This window comes from Neovison vison, chromosome 9 (assembly GCF_020171115.1).
Source record: "Neovison vison isolate M4711 chromosome 9, ASM_NN_V1, whole genome shotgun sequence".
In the NCBI taxonomy this organism is placed as follows: domain Eukaryota; kingdom Metazoa; phylum Chordata; class Mammalia; order Carnivora; family Mustelidae; genus Neogale; species Neogale vison.
Genome location: NC_058099.1, coordinates 76,814,293 through 76,833,209, shown reverse-complemented (window position 1 = coordinate 76,833,209; position 18,917 = coordinate 76,814,293). Strand labels below are relative to the sequence as shown.

Genomic DNA, 18,917 nt, shown 5'->3' with positions numbered 1-18,917 from the left:
ACCACTTGAAAGAATTGCCTTTATTTTTAGTGATCCTCACATCCTACTCACTCAGACTTCTATTGAGATGGCTGCTGCCAAGATCACCTAAGGACCATTGTTGCAAACCCAGTGACTCCTTCTTGCTCTTTATATTCTTGTCTATAAAAATTAAAAAAATCTAATTTTTTGTTTTTGATTGTTTTGTGAAACAATTTAAAAAGAGACTTCATTTTTTAAATTTCTTTTCAGCATAACAATTCATTGTTTTTGCACCACACCCAGTGCTCCATGCAATATGTACCCACCACCTGGCTCCCCCAACCTCCCACTCCCCGCCCCTTCAAAACCCTCAGATTGTTTTTCAGAGTCCACAAGACTTCATTTTTTAAAGAGCAGTTTCAGTTCTCAGCAAAATTGAGGAGAAAGTAGAAATTTCCCTGACCCTACTCATGCATAGCTTCTCCCATTAGCACGTTTCCTACTAGAGTGGTAAATTTGTTGCAATTGATGAAACTACATGGACATATTAGCCCCCAAATTCTATAGTTTACATTAGGGTTCCCTCTTGGTGTTATACATTTTGTGGGTCTGGATGAATGCATAAGGACATGTATCCATCATAATAGTATCCCACAGAGTAGTTTCACTGCCCCCAAATCCTCTGTACTCTGCCCACATGTCCCTCCCCACCTCTTGGTAACCTCTGGTCTTTTTACTGTCTTCACTGTTTTTGCCTTTTCCTTTGTCATATACTTGGAATCATACAGTATGTAACCATTTCAGACTGCTTCTTTTAATTAGCAATACACATTTAATATTCCCCCATGTCTTATCTTTTTAAAAAATTAACATATAATGAATTACTTGCTTCAGGGGTACAGGTTTGTGAATCATCAGTCTTATACAATTCACAGTACTCACCATAGCACATACCCTCTCCAATGTCCATAACCCAGTCACCTTATCTCTCTCCCCCACAACCCCCTAGCAGCCCATTTGTTTCATGAGTCTCTTACTGTTTGTCTCCCTCCATGGTCCCATCTTGTTTCATTTTTTCTCCTCTCTTCCCCCCAAGAACCCCTGCCCTGCCTCCCAAATTCCTCATATCAGAGTGATCTTATGATAATTGTCTTTCTCTGACTGACTTATTTCGTTTAGCATAATACCCTCTAGTTCCATCCACGTTATTGCAAATGACAAGATTTCATTTTTTGATGGCTGCATAGTACTCTATTATATATATATATATATATATATATATATATATATATATATATATATATCTCACATCTTCTTTATCCATTCATCTGCTGATGGATGTCTAGGTTCTTTCCATGGTTTGGCTATTGTGGACATTGCTGCTATAAACATTGGGGTGCACATGCCCCTTCAGATCACTACATTTGTATCTTTAGTGTAAATATGCAGTAGTGTGATTGCTGGGTCATAGGGTAGCTCTATTTTCAACTTTTTGAGGAACCTCCATACTGTTTTCCAGAGTGGCTTCACCAGCTTGCATTCCCACCAACAGTGTAGGAGGGTTTCTCTTTCTCCACATCCTTGCCAATATCTGTCATTTCCTGACTTGTTAATTTTAGCCATTCTGACTTGTGTGAGGTGGTATCTCATTGTGGTTTTGATTTGTATATCCCTGATGCCGAGTGATGTTGAGCACTTTTTCATGTATCTGTTGGCCATTTGGATGTCTTTGCAGAAATGTCTGTTCATGACTTTTGCCCATTTCTTGATTGGATTATTTGTTCTTTGGGTTTTGAGTTGGATAAGTTCTTTATAGATTTTGGATACTAGCCCTTTATCTGATATGTCATTTGCAAACATCTTCTCCCATTCTGTCAGTTGTCTTTTGGTTTTGTTGACTGTTTCCTTTGCTGTGCAAAAGCTTTTGATCTTGATGAGTCCCAATAGTTTATTTTATCCTTTGGTTCCCTTGCCTTTGACGATATTTCTAGAAAAAAGTTGCTGAGGCTGAGGTCAAAAAGGTTGATGCCTGTGTTCTCCTCAAGGATTTTGATGGATTCCTTTCTCACATTGAGGCCTTTCATTTTGAGTCTATTTTTGTGTGTGCTGTAAGCAAATGGTCCAGTTTAATTCTTCTGCATGTGGCTGTCCAATTTTCCCTACACGATTTGTTGAAGAGACTGTCTTTTTTCCATTGGATATTCTTTCCCACTTTGTTGAAGATTAATTGACCATAGAGCTGATTAATTGACCATAGATTAATTGACCATGCAGGGTCCATAGAGGGTCCATTTCTGGGCTCTCTATTCTGTTCCACTGATCTATGTGTCTGTTTTTGTGCCAGTACCATACTGTCTTGATGATGACAGCTTTGTAATAGAGCTTGAAGCCTGGAATTGTGATGCCACCAGCTTTGGTTTTCTTTTTCAACATTCCTCTGGCTATTTGGGGTCTGTTTCTGGTTCCATATAAATTTTAGGATTATTTGTTCCATTTCTTTGAAAAAATTGATGGTATTTTGATAGGGGTTGCATCAAATGTGTAGATTGCTTTAGGTAGCATAGACATTTTCACAACATTTGTTCTTCCAATCCATAAGCATGGAACATATTTCCATTTCTTTGTGTCTTCCTCAATTTCTTTCATGAGGACTGTATAGTTTTTGGAGTACAGATTCTTTGCCTCTTTGGTTAGGTTTATTCCTAGGTATCTTATGGTTTGGGGTGCAATTGTAAATGGGATTGACTCCTTAATTTCTCTTTCTTTTGTCTTGTTGTTGGTGCATAGAAGTGCAACTGATTTCTATGGATTGACTTTGTATACTGACACTTTACTGAATTCCTGTATGAGTTCTAGCAGTTTTGGAGTGGAGTCTTTTGGGTTTTCCACATAAAGTGTTATATCATCTGCTAAGAGTGAGAGTTTGACTTCTTCTTTGCTGATTTGGATGCCTTTTATTTCTTTTTGTTGTCTGATTGACGAAGCTAGGACTTCTAGTACTATGTTGAATAGCAGAGGTGAGAGTAGACAACCCTGCCATGTTCCTGACCTTAGGGGAAAAGCTATCAGTTTTTCCCCATTGAGAATGATATTTGCTGTGGGTTTTCATAAATGGCTTCAGTGATATTGAGGTATCCTCTATTCCTATACAGTAAAGAGTTTTGAACAAGAGAGGATGCTGTACTTTGTCAAATGCTTTTTCAGCATCTATTGAGAGTGTCATATGGTTCTTGTTCTTTCTTTTATTAATGTATTGTATCACATTGATTGATTTGCAGATGTTGAATCAGACTTGCAGCCCAGGAATAAATCCCACTTGGTTGTGGTGAATAATCATTTTAATATACTCTTGGATCCTATTGGCTACTATTTTGGTGAGGATTTTTACATCCATGTTCATCAAGGATATTGGTCTGTAATTCTTCTTTTTGATGGGGTCTTTGTCTGGTTTTGGGATCAAGATGATGCTGGCCTCATAAAATGAGTTTGGAAGTTTTCCTTCCATTACTATTTTTTTGCAACAGTTTCAGGAGAGTTGGTATTAATTCTTCTTTCAATGTTTGTTGGAATTCCCCTGAGAAGCCGTCTGGCCCTGGGCTCTTGTTTGTTGGGAAATTTTTGATCACTGCTTCAATCTCCCTACTGTGGAGTTAGGGTCTGTTCAGATTTTCTATTTCTTTCTGGTTCAGTTTTGGTAGTTTATACGTCTCTGGGAATGCATCCATTTCCTCCAGATTGTCAAATTTGCTGGTGTATAGTTGCTCATGGTATGTTCTTATAATAGTTTTTATTTCTTCGGTGTTCAATGTGATCTCTCCTCTTTCATTCATGATTTTATTAATTTGGGTCCTTTCTCTTTTCTTTTTGGTAAGTCAGGCCAGAGGTTTATCAATTTTATTAATTCTTTCAAAGAACCAGCTCCTAGTTTTATTGACTTGCTCTGCTATTCTTTTGGTTTCTATTTCATTGATTTCTGCTCTGATCCTATGATTTCCCTTCTCCTGCTGGGTTTAGGCTTTGTTTGCTGTTTTTTCCTCCAGTGCATTTAGGTGTAGGGTTAGGTTATGTACTTGAGACCTTTCTTGCTTCTTGAGAAAGGCTTGTATTGCTATATACTTTCCTCTCAGGATTGCCTTTGCTGTGTCCCAAAGATTTTTTGAATACTTGTGTTTTCATTTTCACTTGTTTCCATGAATTTTTAAAATTCTTCTTTAATTTCCTGGTTGACCCATTCATTTTTTTTCAATTTATTTATTTTCAGAAAAATAGTATTCATTATTTTTTCACCACACCCAGTGCTCTAGGCAATCCGTGCCCTCTATAATACCCACCACCTGGTACCCCAACCTCCCACCCCCCCGCCACTTCAAACCCCTCAGATTGTTTTTCAGAGTCCATAGTCTCTCATGGTTCACCTCCCCTTCCAATTTACCCAAATTCCCTTCTCCTCTCTAATGCCCCTTGTCCTCCATGCTATTTGTTATGCTCCACAAATAAGTGAAACCATATGATAATTGACTCTCTCTGCTTGACTTATTTCACTCAGCATAATCTCTTCCAGTCCTCTCCATGTTGCTACAAAAGTTGGGTATTCATCCTTTCTGATGGAGGCATAATACTCCATAGTGTATATGGACCACATCTTCCTTATCCATTCATCCGTTGAAGGGCATCTTGGTTCTTTCCATAGTTTGGTGACTGTGGCCATTGCTGCTATAAACATTGGGGTACAGATGGCCCTTCTTTTCACGACATCTGTGTCTTTGGGATAAATACCCAGGAGTGCAATTGCAGTGACCCATTCATTCTTTAGTAGAATTCTCTTTAGCCTCCATGTATTTGAGTTCTTTCCAACTTTCCTCTTGCAGTTGAGTTCTAGTTTCAAAGCTCTGTGGTCTGAAAATATGTAGGGAATGATCCCAATCTTTTGGTACCAGCTGAGACCTGATTTGTGACCCAGGATGTGATCTATTCTGGAGAATGTTGCATGTGCACTAGAGAAGAATGTGTATTCTATTGCTTTGGGATGGAATGTTCTGAATATATCTGTGATGTTCATCTGTTCCAGTGTGTCATGTAAAACACTTATTTCCTTGTCGATCTTTTGTTTAGATGATCTGTCCATTTCAGTGAGGGGGTGTTAACATCCCCTACTATTATTGTATTATTGTTGATGTGCTTCTTTGATTTAGTTATTAATTGGTTTCTATAATTGGCTGCTCCCACGTTAGGGGCATAGATATTTAAAACTGTTAGATCTTCTTGTTGGACAGACCCTTTAAGTACGATGTAGAGTCCTCCCTCATCTCTTATTATAGTCTTTGGCTAAAAATCTAATTTATCTGATATAAGGATTGCCACCCCAGCTTTGCTTTCTTTTTATATCATTAGCATAGTAAATTTTTTCCATCCCCTCACTTTAAATCTGGAGGTGTCTTTCGGTCTAAAATGAGTTTCTTGTACACAGCATATCAATGGGTCTTGTTTTTTTTAATCCATTCTGATACCCTATGTCTTTTTTTTTTAAGATTTTATTTATTTATTTGACAGAGAGAGAAATCACAAGTAAGCAGAGAGGCAGGCAGAGAGAGAGGGAGAAGCAGGCTGCCCGCTGAACAGAGAGCCCGATGCGGGGCTTGATCCCAGGACCCTGAGATCATGACCTGAACCAAAGGCAGAGGCTTAACCCACTGAGCCACCCAGGCACCCCGCCCATGTCTTTTGATTGGGGCATTTAGCCCATTTACATTCAGGGTAACTATAGAAAGATAAGAATTTAGTGCCATTGTATTTCCTGTAAGGTGCCTGTTACTGTGTATTGCCTCTGTTCCTTTCTGGCCTATTTCTTTCAGGCTCTCTCTTTGCTTAGAGGACTCCTTTCAATATTTCCTGTAGGGCTGATTTAGTGTTTGCAAATTATTTTAGTTTTTGTTTGTCCTGGAAGCTTTTTGTTAAAAATTTAATTTTATTTTTTCAGTGTTCCAAGATTCATTGTTTATGCACCACACCCAGTGCTCTATGCAATATGTGCCCTCCTTAATACCCACCCACCCCCCTACCTCACAGCCTTCCAAAACCCTCAGTTTGTTTCTCGGAGTCCATAGTCTCTCATGGTTCATCTTCCCCTCTGATTTCCCCCAATTCACGTTTTCCTTCCTTCTCCTAATGTCCTCCATGTTATTCCTTATACTCCACAAAGAAGTGAAACCAAATGATAACTGACTTTCTCTGCTTGACTTATTTCATTCAGCATCATTTCCTCCAGTCTTGTCCATGTTGATACAAAAGTTGGGTATTCATCGTTTCTGATGTAGGTGTAGTATTCCATTGTATATATTCACCATATCTTCTTTACCCATTCATCTGTTGAAGGGCATCTTGGCTCTTTTCACAGTTTGGCAATTGTGCCAACTGCTGCTATGAACATTAGGGTACATATGGCTCTTTTTTTCACTACATTTGTATCTTTGGAGTAAATACTGACCTGGAAGCTTTTTATCTCTCCTATTTTCAATGACAGCCTAGATGAATATAGTATTCTTGGGTGCATATTTCTCTTGTTTAGTTCTCTGAATATATCATGCCAGTCCTTTCTGGCCTACCAAGTCTCTGTGGATAGGTCTGCTGCCAATCTTTCTACTGTTGTATGTAAAGACCTCTTGTCCTGGGCTGCTTTCAGGATTTTCTCTTTGTCTCTGAGACTTTAAGTTTTACTATTAGATGATGGGGTGGTGACCTATCTTTATTGATTTTGAGGGGGATTCTCTGTGTACTCCTGGATTTTGATGCCTGTTTCTTTCCCCAAATTAGGGAAATTCCCTTCTATAATTTGTTCCAATATACCTTCTGCCCCCCCCCTTTCTTCTTCTTCTGGGACCCCAATTATCCTAATATTGTTTTGTCTTATGGTATCACTTATCTCTAGAATTCTCCCCTTGTGATCCTGTAGTTGTTTATCTTTTTCTCAGTTTCTTTATTCTCCATCATTTGGTCTTCTATATCACTATTCTTTCTTCTGCCTCATTTATCCTAGTAGTAGGAGCCTCCATTTTTGTTTGCACCAAATTAATAGCTTTTTTGATTTCAACTTGGTTAGATTTTAGTTCTCTTATTTCACCAGAAGGGGATTTTGTTTCTCCAGAAAGGGATTCTCTAGCATGTTCCATGATTTTTTCAAGCCCAGCTAGCACCCTGATAATCATCATTCTGAACTCTAGTTCTGGCATCTCACTAATGTCTGTATTGATTAGGTCTCTAGCCATCAATACTGCCTCTTGTTCTTTTTTCTGAAGTGAGTTTTCCTGCCTTGTTATTTTATCCAGATAAGAATAGATGAATGAGAGAACAAAATACAAAAAGGGTAGCAACAACCCCAGAAAAATATACACTAACCAAATTGGAAGAGACCTGAAATTGGGGGGAGAAGAAAGGAGGAAAAAAAATCTATCTATCTATCTATATATTAGACTGATGAATAGAACAGAGCCACATACTTGATTTTGGGTGTATTTTGGTCTGTTAGAAGAAACTGCCTCCCAAAGTTTTAAGGAAAAAACCCCCGCGTGTGTATATATATATATATATGCGGGTTTTTCCCCCATATATATATATATATATATATATATACACATATATATACACACATATATATATATATATATACGCATATATATATATATATACGCACACACACATACATATATATGTATATATACATACACACACACAAATAAGGGTAAACACAATGAAGGGATGGAATATGAATGTAAAGATGAAAATTTAAAAATATTTTAAAAAAGGAATTGATAAGATAAGTTGCTTGAAAAAAGAAAAAAAGAGGAAAGAATGTGATCAGGCTGAGACTAGAACAAAGCCATGCACTAGATTTAGGGTATATTTTGATCCGTTAGAAGAAACTGTATCCTGAAATTTTAAAGAAAGAGAAACCTATATGTATATAAAAAATAAGGTTAGGGGCACGTGGGTGGCTCAGTGGGTTAAAGCCTCTGCCTTTGGCTCAGATCATGATCCCAGGGTCCTGGGATCGAGCCCCACATCGGGCTCTCTGCTTGGTGGGTAGCCTGCTTCCTCCTCTCTCTCTCTGCCTGCCTCTCCGCCTACTTGTGATCTCTGTCAAATAAATAAATAAAATCTTAAAATTTTTTTTAATTAAAAAATAAGGTCAAATACAATAAAGGGATAGAAACAATGAAAAATTAAAAAGATTATTTTTTTAAAAAGGTATTGGTAAGATAAAATAGTTTAAAAAATTAAAATAAGAAAGGGGAAAAATTTTAAAAATAGAATAAGAAAAAATTTAACTTTGAAAGACTAAAGAATCATGGGAAAAAAGCCATGAATTTTAGGTGTTGCTTTCCCCAGCTCTGGAGTTCTGCAGTGCTCATTGATTGGTGAACTTGGTCTTGGCTGGATGTTCTTGTTGATCTTCTGGGAGAGGGGCCTGTTGTAGTGATGCTCAAATGTCTTTACCTGAGGTAGAATTGCACCACCCTTGCCAGGGGCCAGGCTAAGTAATCTGGGTTTGCTCTCAGGAGCTTTGTTCCCTGAATGCTTTCCGTACTGGTTTGGAGGACGGGAATGAAAATGGTGGCCTCCCAATCTCCTGCCCTGGAGGGGCCGAGAGCTCAGGGCCCCACTCCTCATTGTGCCCTCAGAGAAAAGCAGTCAGTCCCTCCCATCTCGCTGGTCTCCAGCAGCACTCGGAGCTCACCCGACCTGTGACCGAGTGTTTCTATATCTGGCCCAGCCATGTTTGGAGTCTCCAAACCCAGCTGTTTCCTGCAGCGCACTCCACACCACTCTAAGAGCAGTGGCTCAGCTGTGCCTTGGATCATGTTTAAGGTAACCCGAGCTTAGAGCCCACCCTTTGGCTCCATCTCTGTAGCCAGCTTCCCCACTCCGATACCTGGGAGCTCTGCTGCACTCAGACACCCCTGGCCTTTCTGTGACCCCATGGGTCCTGAGACCACACTGTCCCCTCAAGGGCTCCACCCCCCACTTAGCCTCTGGAGCAATGTCTATCCATGGAGTGGACTTCTTGAAGTTCTGATTTTGTGCTTCGCTGCTCTACCCCTTGCTGGGAGCCGGTCCCTACCCCCACCACAGTCTATCTTCCCAAATGTTGCCTTGAATTCACTTCTCTGCACATCCTACTTTCCAGAAAGTGGTCACTTTTCTGTTCCAAGAATTGATGCTCTTCTTCTCTTCGGATCTCCTGTTGAGTTTGTAGGTGTTCAGGTTTGATAACTATCTAGCTGAATTCCTGGGACCCAACCATATTTAGGTTTCCTACTCCACTGCCATCTTGCTCTTAGTCTCTTCTCTCCCCCCAACCCCCGTCTTTACTTGGCTTAAAGGTTCATGTCTTTTTGGTGCTGAAGAATATTCCATTGTCTGAATGAGCCACTCTTCATTTGTCTATTCATCTGCTAAAGGAGATCTTGGCTGCTTCCACATTTTGGCTGTCATGAACAAAGGTACTATAAACTATGTGCAGGTTTCATATCACAGAAATGTTGTTTTCTTGAATAATGAGTGAAATGGATACTTTTTACAATATACTAAGTAAAATGGACAGTAGTGATACGGATAGCATGACATATGCACGTGGGTGTATATTTGTCTTAAAAGGTCATATTTTAAGATGTTAGGCATCTATTTTTTTCTGGATTTATATAGGTAATTTTTTTTATGTTCCAAATTTTGTTACAATAATAAATAAATGGCTTGATAGTCAGCACCCAGGTGTTACCAAAAAAAAAAAAAAATGATCTACATGGTAATCTTCTTAGTTTTTAGGAGCAGAAGGCTTTCTTCCGAGGAACTCCTGCCCGGAATTCAATATATAAAAAAAGAAAAGTGGCCTTGTGACAGAATGCCTCAGTGTGCTGTAAACTTTGGCGTCTCTGGGAGCCCTAGGGCATGAGGGACAGTTTTAGAACCACATCCTACCTCATCTGCCTCACCTGCTTTAAAATTGAGACACTTAGGTTTAAGCCAGTGCCTTTTGCTTTAGGATGGAGCTTGGAATCTGTGCCAGTGACATGTCCAGAGAGAGCCTACATACTCTCCCCAGCAGAAAACTCTGAGGACAGGTGTATCAGTGCAAAATCTCTTTGTTTGAGTGTGTGTATTGTCTTCACGACTCTGCCTCACACATCCTAATTACCATTTAATTCATTCCTCTGAGCGCCAGCTGAGCACCAGCTTTCTGTCCCCACAGCTCTCAGTCCCCGCTGCACAGCAGTTACCATGGTAATAGAGTCATTCAACCATCACCCGAGTACCTGCGTCGCGGTTTTGTGTTCTCCGTTTTGCGTAACTCTACACCTTAGCGAGTTATTTCCTGATGTTTTCTGGCTCTCACCAAAGTCGTCTTCATTCTAAGAAAAAAGCATTAATTGCAAAAATACAATTTCAGAACCCCAAAACCCCAATGTTCTCTCAAGAAACAGGACCTAGAAGACTTTTGAAGGATGGGGTGGCAGAGATGTGCTCAGATGCGTCAGCTGAATAAAGAAAGAACCAGTGAATCTTGGGCTCATAAAGAAAGAGATGATTTCTGTTTTGCTCTGCTCTGCTAGAAGGAATGGTGTGGTCCAACTTGAAAACAAGAGAGAGGAGGACCAGGTGCCTGCATCTAAGTCATGCGACTTTATAATAAGAGTTGAGACAAAAGTGTGTCACATAACATAGGCCTCCAACGTATAAAATAAAGCAAAATGCAGGACAGATAATTTTCTTCTTAGACGCTGGAATTTTGAGATGCTAAAATGTGCTTTGTTTAGTTTAAAGCAATCTCTGGTAGTAATGAGAATAAGAAAGAGAATAAGAAAAATGCCTTCTTTTGTCAAGCTGTCATGATTTTACCTTAAGGAAGTGAGTAAGCTGTGTTCTTGGAGGCATGTCCTCACCCCTGAGCTGCTGCTTTGAGATCTGATGGACACTTGGCTCACTTCTCCTTTACGTTTTCCGAGGGGGAGTCCAAACTTTCTCCCATCTCATCCCGATTTGCCTTCCTCAGGCACTTCATCCCAAGTAAGGCAACAAGATAGATAAACCATGTCAGGTAGGTCCCTTTAGCTTTTTAGGAAATGTCCTCTGCTAGGCCTGTGACCTTGCCTTTGAAAGAACACGTGTATGACTTTGATTTTACCTTTGGCTCTCTGGCTGGTTCCAAGAAGCTATAAAAGAATGAAAGTCCTGAGTTGGGTTGCATTTTCCATCTATTGAAACCCAAGAGTGTATAAAGCATGAATAAAATCTAACTTCCAGCACACACATGATTTATGCGTGGAAGGGTTGCTGCCACACTGCCCGTTGTGTTATGGCTGTATATCTTACTTTAGCACAGTCTCCACACATAGGAGACGCTAACAAGTCTTTTTGGTTGAATGAACTGCAGTGACTTTAGTGTTGCAGTAATGGGTGCGGCCATGTGTACATCCGAGTATTTGGTAACAAATACAGTAGGGGGCGCTGTATACCGCGGGGAAGGATGACAAAGGGTTGCACATTACAGAAGCCGGCTGGTGGGCACTTAGGGACTCATTCTATGATTCTCACTTTCACAGACGCTGAAAATTTCCTTAACAAAAAGTTAAAAATAAAACAGCATGAGTTGGTGGAAATACAAGACACAGGTAGAGGAGGGTGCTGGTCTTCCGGGTCCCTAATTACATGTGTGATGCTAGGTCGGTCACATCTACTCAGCCTCAGTCTACCCGTCTATACCCCAGTTTCCACTGGGTGTTCTTATGATCTCTTCCAGAATCCTGACGTTTTTCTGGCTGCCGGAGGAGCAGCCCGACCTTCGTGGTAATTCCCGCTAATTCTTGATTACGCCCGCCACCTGGTGGCAGAATCTGAAACGTACGGCACACAAGGAAGGGGCCCGCCTTTTTCAAGTTCACGCAAGAAGGGATGTGTGCGTGCGTGTGTGTGTGTGTGTGTGTGTGTGTGTGTGTGTGTGTTTGGGGTTGGGGTAGAGTAGGCCTAACTGGTGACAAGGGCACCTCTGGACGTATTTTGTAACATGTAATGGGATTGTTTTACCCCCTAGTGTAGTGTACGCCTTGGCTTTTTAACATGTCCATTGGAGGATTTCCAACGGGAATAATGGGGGCGCTGTGTGTGTAGACTGGTGCTGGAAAAATAACCCTTGAGACATTGCTTGGCTTTGTTTTATTGCTTCTTTTCAGATTGGAGTCCGAGGGCCTGAAGGGGTGGTCCATAATGACTCCTTAGCTCCTTGTTTCTTTACATCTACTTAGCAATTCAGATTAAGTAGATACATTCATACAAAAGACTGCCTATCTTAGGACACTGCGCTACAAACAATATTGTGTTCTGGAGCTTGTCACTCCACTGAGCGGGTGACAGTGTTGCGGTGTTGTGTATGAGTATTTCCAAGCAGCTGACAGCATGGTACTTAATTTCTCTAGTTAGTGTTATTTGCTGAGTGTACTCAATTCTGGCCTGAGACTCTCTGAAGGGCAGATCCTTGAGCCTGGAGTCCTTTGTGCCTGGGTTTCGATGCCACATTTTCCATACGTCCCCAGTGAGTGTTGCAGGGAGTACAGATGGACAGAGGTTTTCTTTTCTTTTTAAAATTATTAATTTACTCCTTTCACCCAGTTTCTAAACACAACTTCTAAAACCTGAGAAATTACTGAAACCACCCCAAATCTATTTATGGTATTTCCCTTCTACAGAATTGTAGTTGAACAGACAGCCACCTTGAAAAGAGGCTACATTTCCACTTACAGCTAAATTCTGGCCAATCAAAATATAAATAGATGTGGTACCCTGAGTAGGGCAGCTCGGGAATAATCTTTAAGGGATGGCTGGCAGATGCTCCTTTCCCCTTTCATTTTTCCCTACGTTCTGCTGCCTTGTGTGTGGACGGTTCCAGCCGGGCCATGAATGCCAGGGCCCCATCCTGGGGACGCCAGAGTGGGAAGCTGCAGGGTACTCGGGGCTCTGCAAACCTTGAGCAATGCTTCCACTCCAGTTCTGTACTCCCCACATCCTACTTTTATCTGCGGGAAATAAGCTTCTCCCTTGTTACTTTTGGCTTTTGCTTTTCTTTGCACCTGCATCGATATAATATGTAGTAGGTACAGGACACATAAACTCTTTAAAGTCCTGTGATCTCCATTTTGACAGATGAAGAATCTAAAGCAGAGATAAATGGATGGTGTGACTCAGGTTATACAACCGGAATATCCAAAATGGGATCTGGACTCACTGTCCAACCCAAACTGTAACAAGCCTGTAGAGTTTGAACCTTGGGCCAGGACACTTTGGCTTCAGGAATATCTAAAAGGATAGAGGTTCACCTACAGATTAAATTCCCCTCCATCAAGACCTGATTTGAACTCTAGATATTAAAAGACCAGTCAGAATAGCTAGAATGAAAAAGGCAGGACATAAGAAGTGTTGGCGAGGATGTGGAGAAGAAGGAACCCTTGTGCATTGTTGGTGGAAATGCAAATTGGTGCAGCCACTCTGGAACAGAGTGTATAAGTTCCTCAAAAAATTAAAAACAGAACTACCAGAAGATCCATCAATTCCACTTCTGGATATTTATCTGAAGAAAACAAAAACTCAAAAAGATATATGCACCCCTATGTTTACTACGGCATTATTCACAATAGCCAAGACATGGACACAGCCTAAGTGTCCATCAATAAATAAATGGATAAAGAAGATGGGGTCTGTATTGATAGTGAGTGGAATATCTCACAATATATCGCTATAAAAAAGGATGAGATCGTGCCGTTTGGGACAACATGGATGGACATAGAGGGTATTATGCTAGTGAAATAAGTCAGGGGGAGAAAGACAAATACTGTATGATTTCACTTATACATGGAATCAAAAACCCCTACAAATAAATAAACAAAAAGCAGAATGAGACCCATAAATACAGAAAACAAACTGCTGGTTGCCAGAGTGGGGGGCAGTTGGATGAAATGGGTGAAGAGGAGGGGGAGACAGGCTTCCAGTTATGGAATGAATAAGTCACGGGCATAAAAAGTACAGCATAGGGTCAATGTATTATAATAGCATTGTATGGAGACAAATGGTAGCTATGCTTGCAAGTATAGTATGATATAGAAACTTGCAGAATCCCTATGTTTGTACACCTGAAACTAGTGTAACATTGTGTATCATTATGTAACATTGTATACACTAAAAAAAAAAAAAAAAAAGACTAGATAGAAATGGCAGAGGTGCTGAAAGATACCTGTGGCTACTTTTCAACTATACCTAGGCTTTGGTGGTCATTTTTTCCAACAGGGTAGTCGGCCTCCCAGGGGTGGCCCTGATTGCACCATGTGGCTTCCATTTCTCAGTTTTTGTGGTTAGGGTGAGTCTCCTGCCGGGGAGCCTTTCTCTGACTTTTTTTTTTGCAGACACTGCTCGGCCTGGTGCACTCTGACTTCTTGCTGAGGGGGCTGTGATGGGCTTGAGCCTGGGGTACCTTCAGGCAAATATGTTCATAAGGACTCTGAGGAGTTGGTATGGTACCTTGTTCTAGAGCTTGACACTTCACAGCAAGTTTTGTGAAGTGTTTGCTAATCTACCTTGGCCGGAAGGATTTATACCACCAAAACAGATTTAGACTGATGATGAGAGTTGCTAATTTTATTATGTGTGTATATGTCTATCTGTCTGTCTATATATATCTGTATGTATGCATCGATCTATCTAGCTATATCTATCATCTATCCTTCTACCTATCTATCTCCACATTTCTGTACATCTTTGAGGCAATCTTCCTAGAAGCAGTCAGTGGGATACATTCTGAGGAGTGATGCCTGAGAAATTGCTATAGATGTTCAAATCCCAAGACCAGTGGCAAAAATGGGAATATGATACCATTTGGAAAACTTGGAACTGTGTAAATCTGTATTATACCCCTAGACTCTAAGCTGAGAAACCGGATTCTCTGTCCCCTGTTCTCTGCTGGATACCATTAGTATAACACAATGGCAGGCATGGAAGTGTTTGGTAACTGTTTTGCAACAGAAGGATATTTCTGGGGGCTGTTTGAGCTCATTATAGTGCAGCTAAAATCATGTCCCTCCAACTGAGGAGAGACAAAATGGTACAGGACTGCTTTCTCTATTTCTCCAAGAGGGTTACTATATGTTCTAATATTCTAAACCATAGATGCCGAAATGAAGGTGTCAGAAATACACCTCCATTTTTTTTTAAGCTTCAAGTGATTGACTTAACCTTTCTGTGTCCATTTCTAAGAACATGAAATGGGACTAGATTGGAGCAGCTGTTTGAAATAGTGACTTAAAATTCCAAAATGCAACATAAAGAGATCAAAGGAAATGGCTCACCATGAATGTTAGGATGACCGTTTTCAGGAACATTGACAAATTATCTATATTAATTGGTGTTACATTATGATGAAAGGCTGGGTCCATTGTCATTTCTGGGTTCACATCCAGGCTTAATTTTTTGAGGGCGTATTCACCACTGTGTAGGAGAGTAGTATTCATCACCTACCCAGTGCCACATATAGAAATTGACTTCTGTCGGTTGACTTTTATATTAATTTTATAGTTGAGTTTGCTACTTATTTGCTGGCTTTCAGGCATTTGTAACCACTTTTCTTCTATGGTTGAAATTTGGCATGGAAAAGTCAACATCTGTTTGGTGAATCTGATCTCTTCACATTGTTTGGGAATGTAGCTCCCCCTTTATTTATTTACTTTCTACATTTAAAAACCTACAAATGTTGGGCGCCTGGGTGGCTCAGTTTGTTAAGCCTCTGCCTTCAGCTCAGGTCATGATCCCAGAGTCCTGGGATCGAGCCCCATATCGGACTCCCTGCTCAACAGGGAGCTGCTTCTCCCTCTACCTGCTGCTCCGCCTGCTTGTGCTCTCTCCTCTCTCTCTCTGACAAATAAATTAATAAAATCTTAAAAAAAAATGAAAACCTACAAATGTCAACTATTTTAAGGCTATTTTCTCTATAACGTTTCCTCTAAATTACATGGGGTTTGTCTTGGAACGAATGCATTTTCAAAGGCCATATCCCAGAAGCCTTTGCTCTTTGCCTGTTACACATGACCCTCTTGGCTCAGGTGGCCTTCTGACTCAAGTCTCAGGTTTGTGGAATCCTTAATGTAGTTCATGAGCTCTAGCTAGACCGTTCCTCCCTGAGACGGTCCTGTTTTTCTTGTAGGCCTGTGTGGGGTTATGGACTGGATTAAGGAGACCGCTTGTGGTTTGTCACACTTCTCTGGCACAATTCTCTGTCACCTTTGAATGCTCTGAAGGGAGCTTTGAATTGGGTGTGTGGAGGCAGGGCCACAGAGCACAGATGACATTCTCCCCTCGTGATCTTTGTGAGCCAGGGGCAAATGGAACCCCTAAGTATAAGAAGGTAAGGAAAGGCACAGTTCTAGATCCAGTAAGAAAAATCAGAGGAAGGTTTGTAATGATAAGATTTATAAAAATAAATTGAAGCCTGAATGTACTCAAAGAACATGGTTTCCATGATTTTCTCAGAGAAAAGACTAGAGGAACAGCCAAACAAAAGATTAATGAGAAATTATGGCAAAAGGAATGATAGTATGTTTTGAATCTATTTAATAAATTAAAACCTAAATCCAGGGATTAAGATTCCAGAACAAATTTTAATATTTTAACCCCTGACAATGTAGAAAAATACTCAGAAAACTTACTTGAAGGAGAAGGGAAAGAAAAAGTAGAAGTTAGGGTGAGTATGCCAATTTTCTTATCTTTTAATTTCTGGGAAATGAAAGAGATGATAAGCAGAAGTGTTTAAGGGAGAAAGGTAAATGCTTAAATATATATTCAACTAAAATCAAGTGATGAAAGAGAAGGAAAGAAAATAAAAGAAGTTAGAAAATATATTACTTTCATGATTACTTATAATCTTAAGCTTGTTATAAAAGGAATCATTAAAAGAAAACAAAAGTCTTCAGAAGAAACCAAACAAAAATAAAAAAAACACAAACAGTGAAAAGATTTTTACAAAGCATAATATCAATTATGCTGAGAGGAACTAAGAACAAATAAACCCATCTGGCAGATCAATAGGTTTGATTGAATTAGAGCGAATAACAAATAAACACAGCCATATCCCGTGATATCTTTCAAATTTATGATGTTGTGAAAGTATTATGCACTTAGCATAAACTGTACTTTGAATTTTGAATTTTGACCTCTTCTTGGGCTAGTGATATGGAGTATGATCCTTGCCTGTGATGCTGGGTCTTGCCTGGTCGGCCATGAGATCGCTAGGGTCAACAACTGATATGCTTAAAACTGTTCCGTACCCATGCAACCACTGTTTTTCACTTTACAGTATTCAGTATGTTACATGAGATATTCGACACTTTGTTGTACAATAGGATTTGTGTTAGAAGATTTTGCTCAACTGTAAGCTAATGTAGGTGATCTGAGCACCTTTAAGGTAGGCTAGGCTAAGCTATAATGTTTGGTAGATTAGGTATATGAAATACATTCTTGACATACAATACTTTCAACTCATGATTGGTTTATTGAGGCATAACCCCATTGTAAATTGAGGAGGATCTGTACTGGAAGTGACTCAGTGACTCAGAAAGATATAACATGCAATGTCTATGATCTTAACTGACCAAGTCTGAATATAGGATTAAAAAAAGCAATTAACATGTTCCAAGAGAAACAATGATCAGAGTATAATCTCACACTCTGAGAAGCATGACTCTCTGTGTACAAATGGCATAGATTAATGTAGAGGAAACTGAGGGAGAAATACCTAGAAACACATCTAGAAAGAGGTTGATAGAACTCTTTCAGTCTATGACAGATCAAATGGGCAAAAGTAAGGATACGGAAGACCCAAACAATAAATAATATGATACGATTAACATCCGTTGAATTCTATAACCTCAGTAGGAAATATTACCAAGACTGCTAGTTGTCCCTAATACCCGTTCTTCTCTACTTCCTTTCTCCCCCCCTTCTTTTTAAAGAGAGAGAGAGAGAGAGAGAGCGAGCAGGGGGGAGGCAGCAGGAGAGAAAGAGAAAATTCCAAGCAGACTCCACACTCAGCAGGCAGCCAGACATAGGGCTTGATATCATGACCTTGAGATCATGACCTGAACCAAAATCAAGAGTAGGACAGCCAATCGAGACATCCAGGTGCCCCTTCTCTATTTCCTTTAAATATAGGGCTCTGAATTTTAGTGGGGCCCAAGATTTCCCAGAATAAAGTTGCATTTCTAACCTTCCTGTGGCTATAATTAAATTCTGCCACTGTGATTGAAGCTATGTGCAACTTCAGGGAAGTGTCCCAAACCAGGACAGTGGCTGAAGCCTATGGGCTCCTTCAGAATGTTTTAAATTACAGCTAAGCAGGGTCGAACCTGGTTAGTACTTGGATGGGAGAATGTTTTAAAATACATAAAATTGCATATGTAATACTAAATGGGAGCCAATGGTATTGAAATCCAGTTATTAAAATATTAAAATTAATTTGTGATAGTTTATATGCATCTTTATCAACACTTTAAAGAATATGAAAAAAAAAAAACCCCAAAAACCTAACAGGGTCCAGTTGCAAGTTCTAATAACTATCTTCATTTCGATGCCATGGATGTAAATCGCATTTAGAGGTATTTGCAACAGATACCAAGTTTTTCCTGTACTTGTATATATTAACTCAGTGTAGTGAGGGTTCTTTTGCATCTTTCATATCCATTTCAAGAAGCAGTTCCACCTGCTCTTGGTTGGTTGACTAGAAGGTGCTCTGTCTGTCTCAGGTCTGGGGAGAAGGTTTCGGTGCCCATCTTCCTCCTGATGCATCTCTTACTTTGTATTTGATAATGTGTGATTTCAGCTTGGACAAGCTATTCTTAGAGCAATAATATGACAATACCTGGACTCCTTACTTA

At 40.0% G+C, this 18,917-nt stretch overlaps 1 protein-coding gene across 1 annotated transcript in view; it reads right to left on the bottom strand.

Annotated features, from left to right (window-relative positions):
• SLC28A3 (solute carrier family 28 member 3) overlaps window positions 1-18,917 on the bottom strand; it is a 58,479-nt gene that overhangs the window by 27,420 nt on the left and 12,142 nt on the right. Inside the window, exon 2 of the mRNA XM_044264339.1 lies at window positions 10,269-10,364. Coding sequence (XP_044120274.1) covers window positions 10,269-10,364 — 96 coding nt within the window. The remainder of the gene's footprint in view (window positions 1-10,268; window positions 10,365-18,917) is intronic.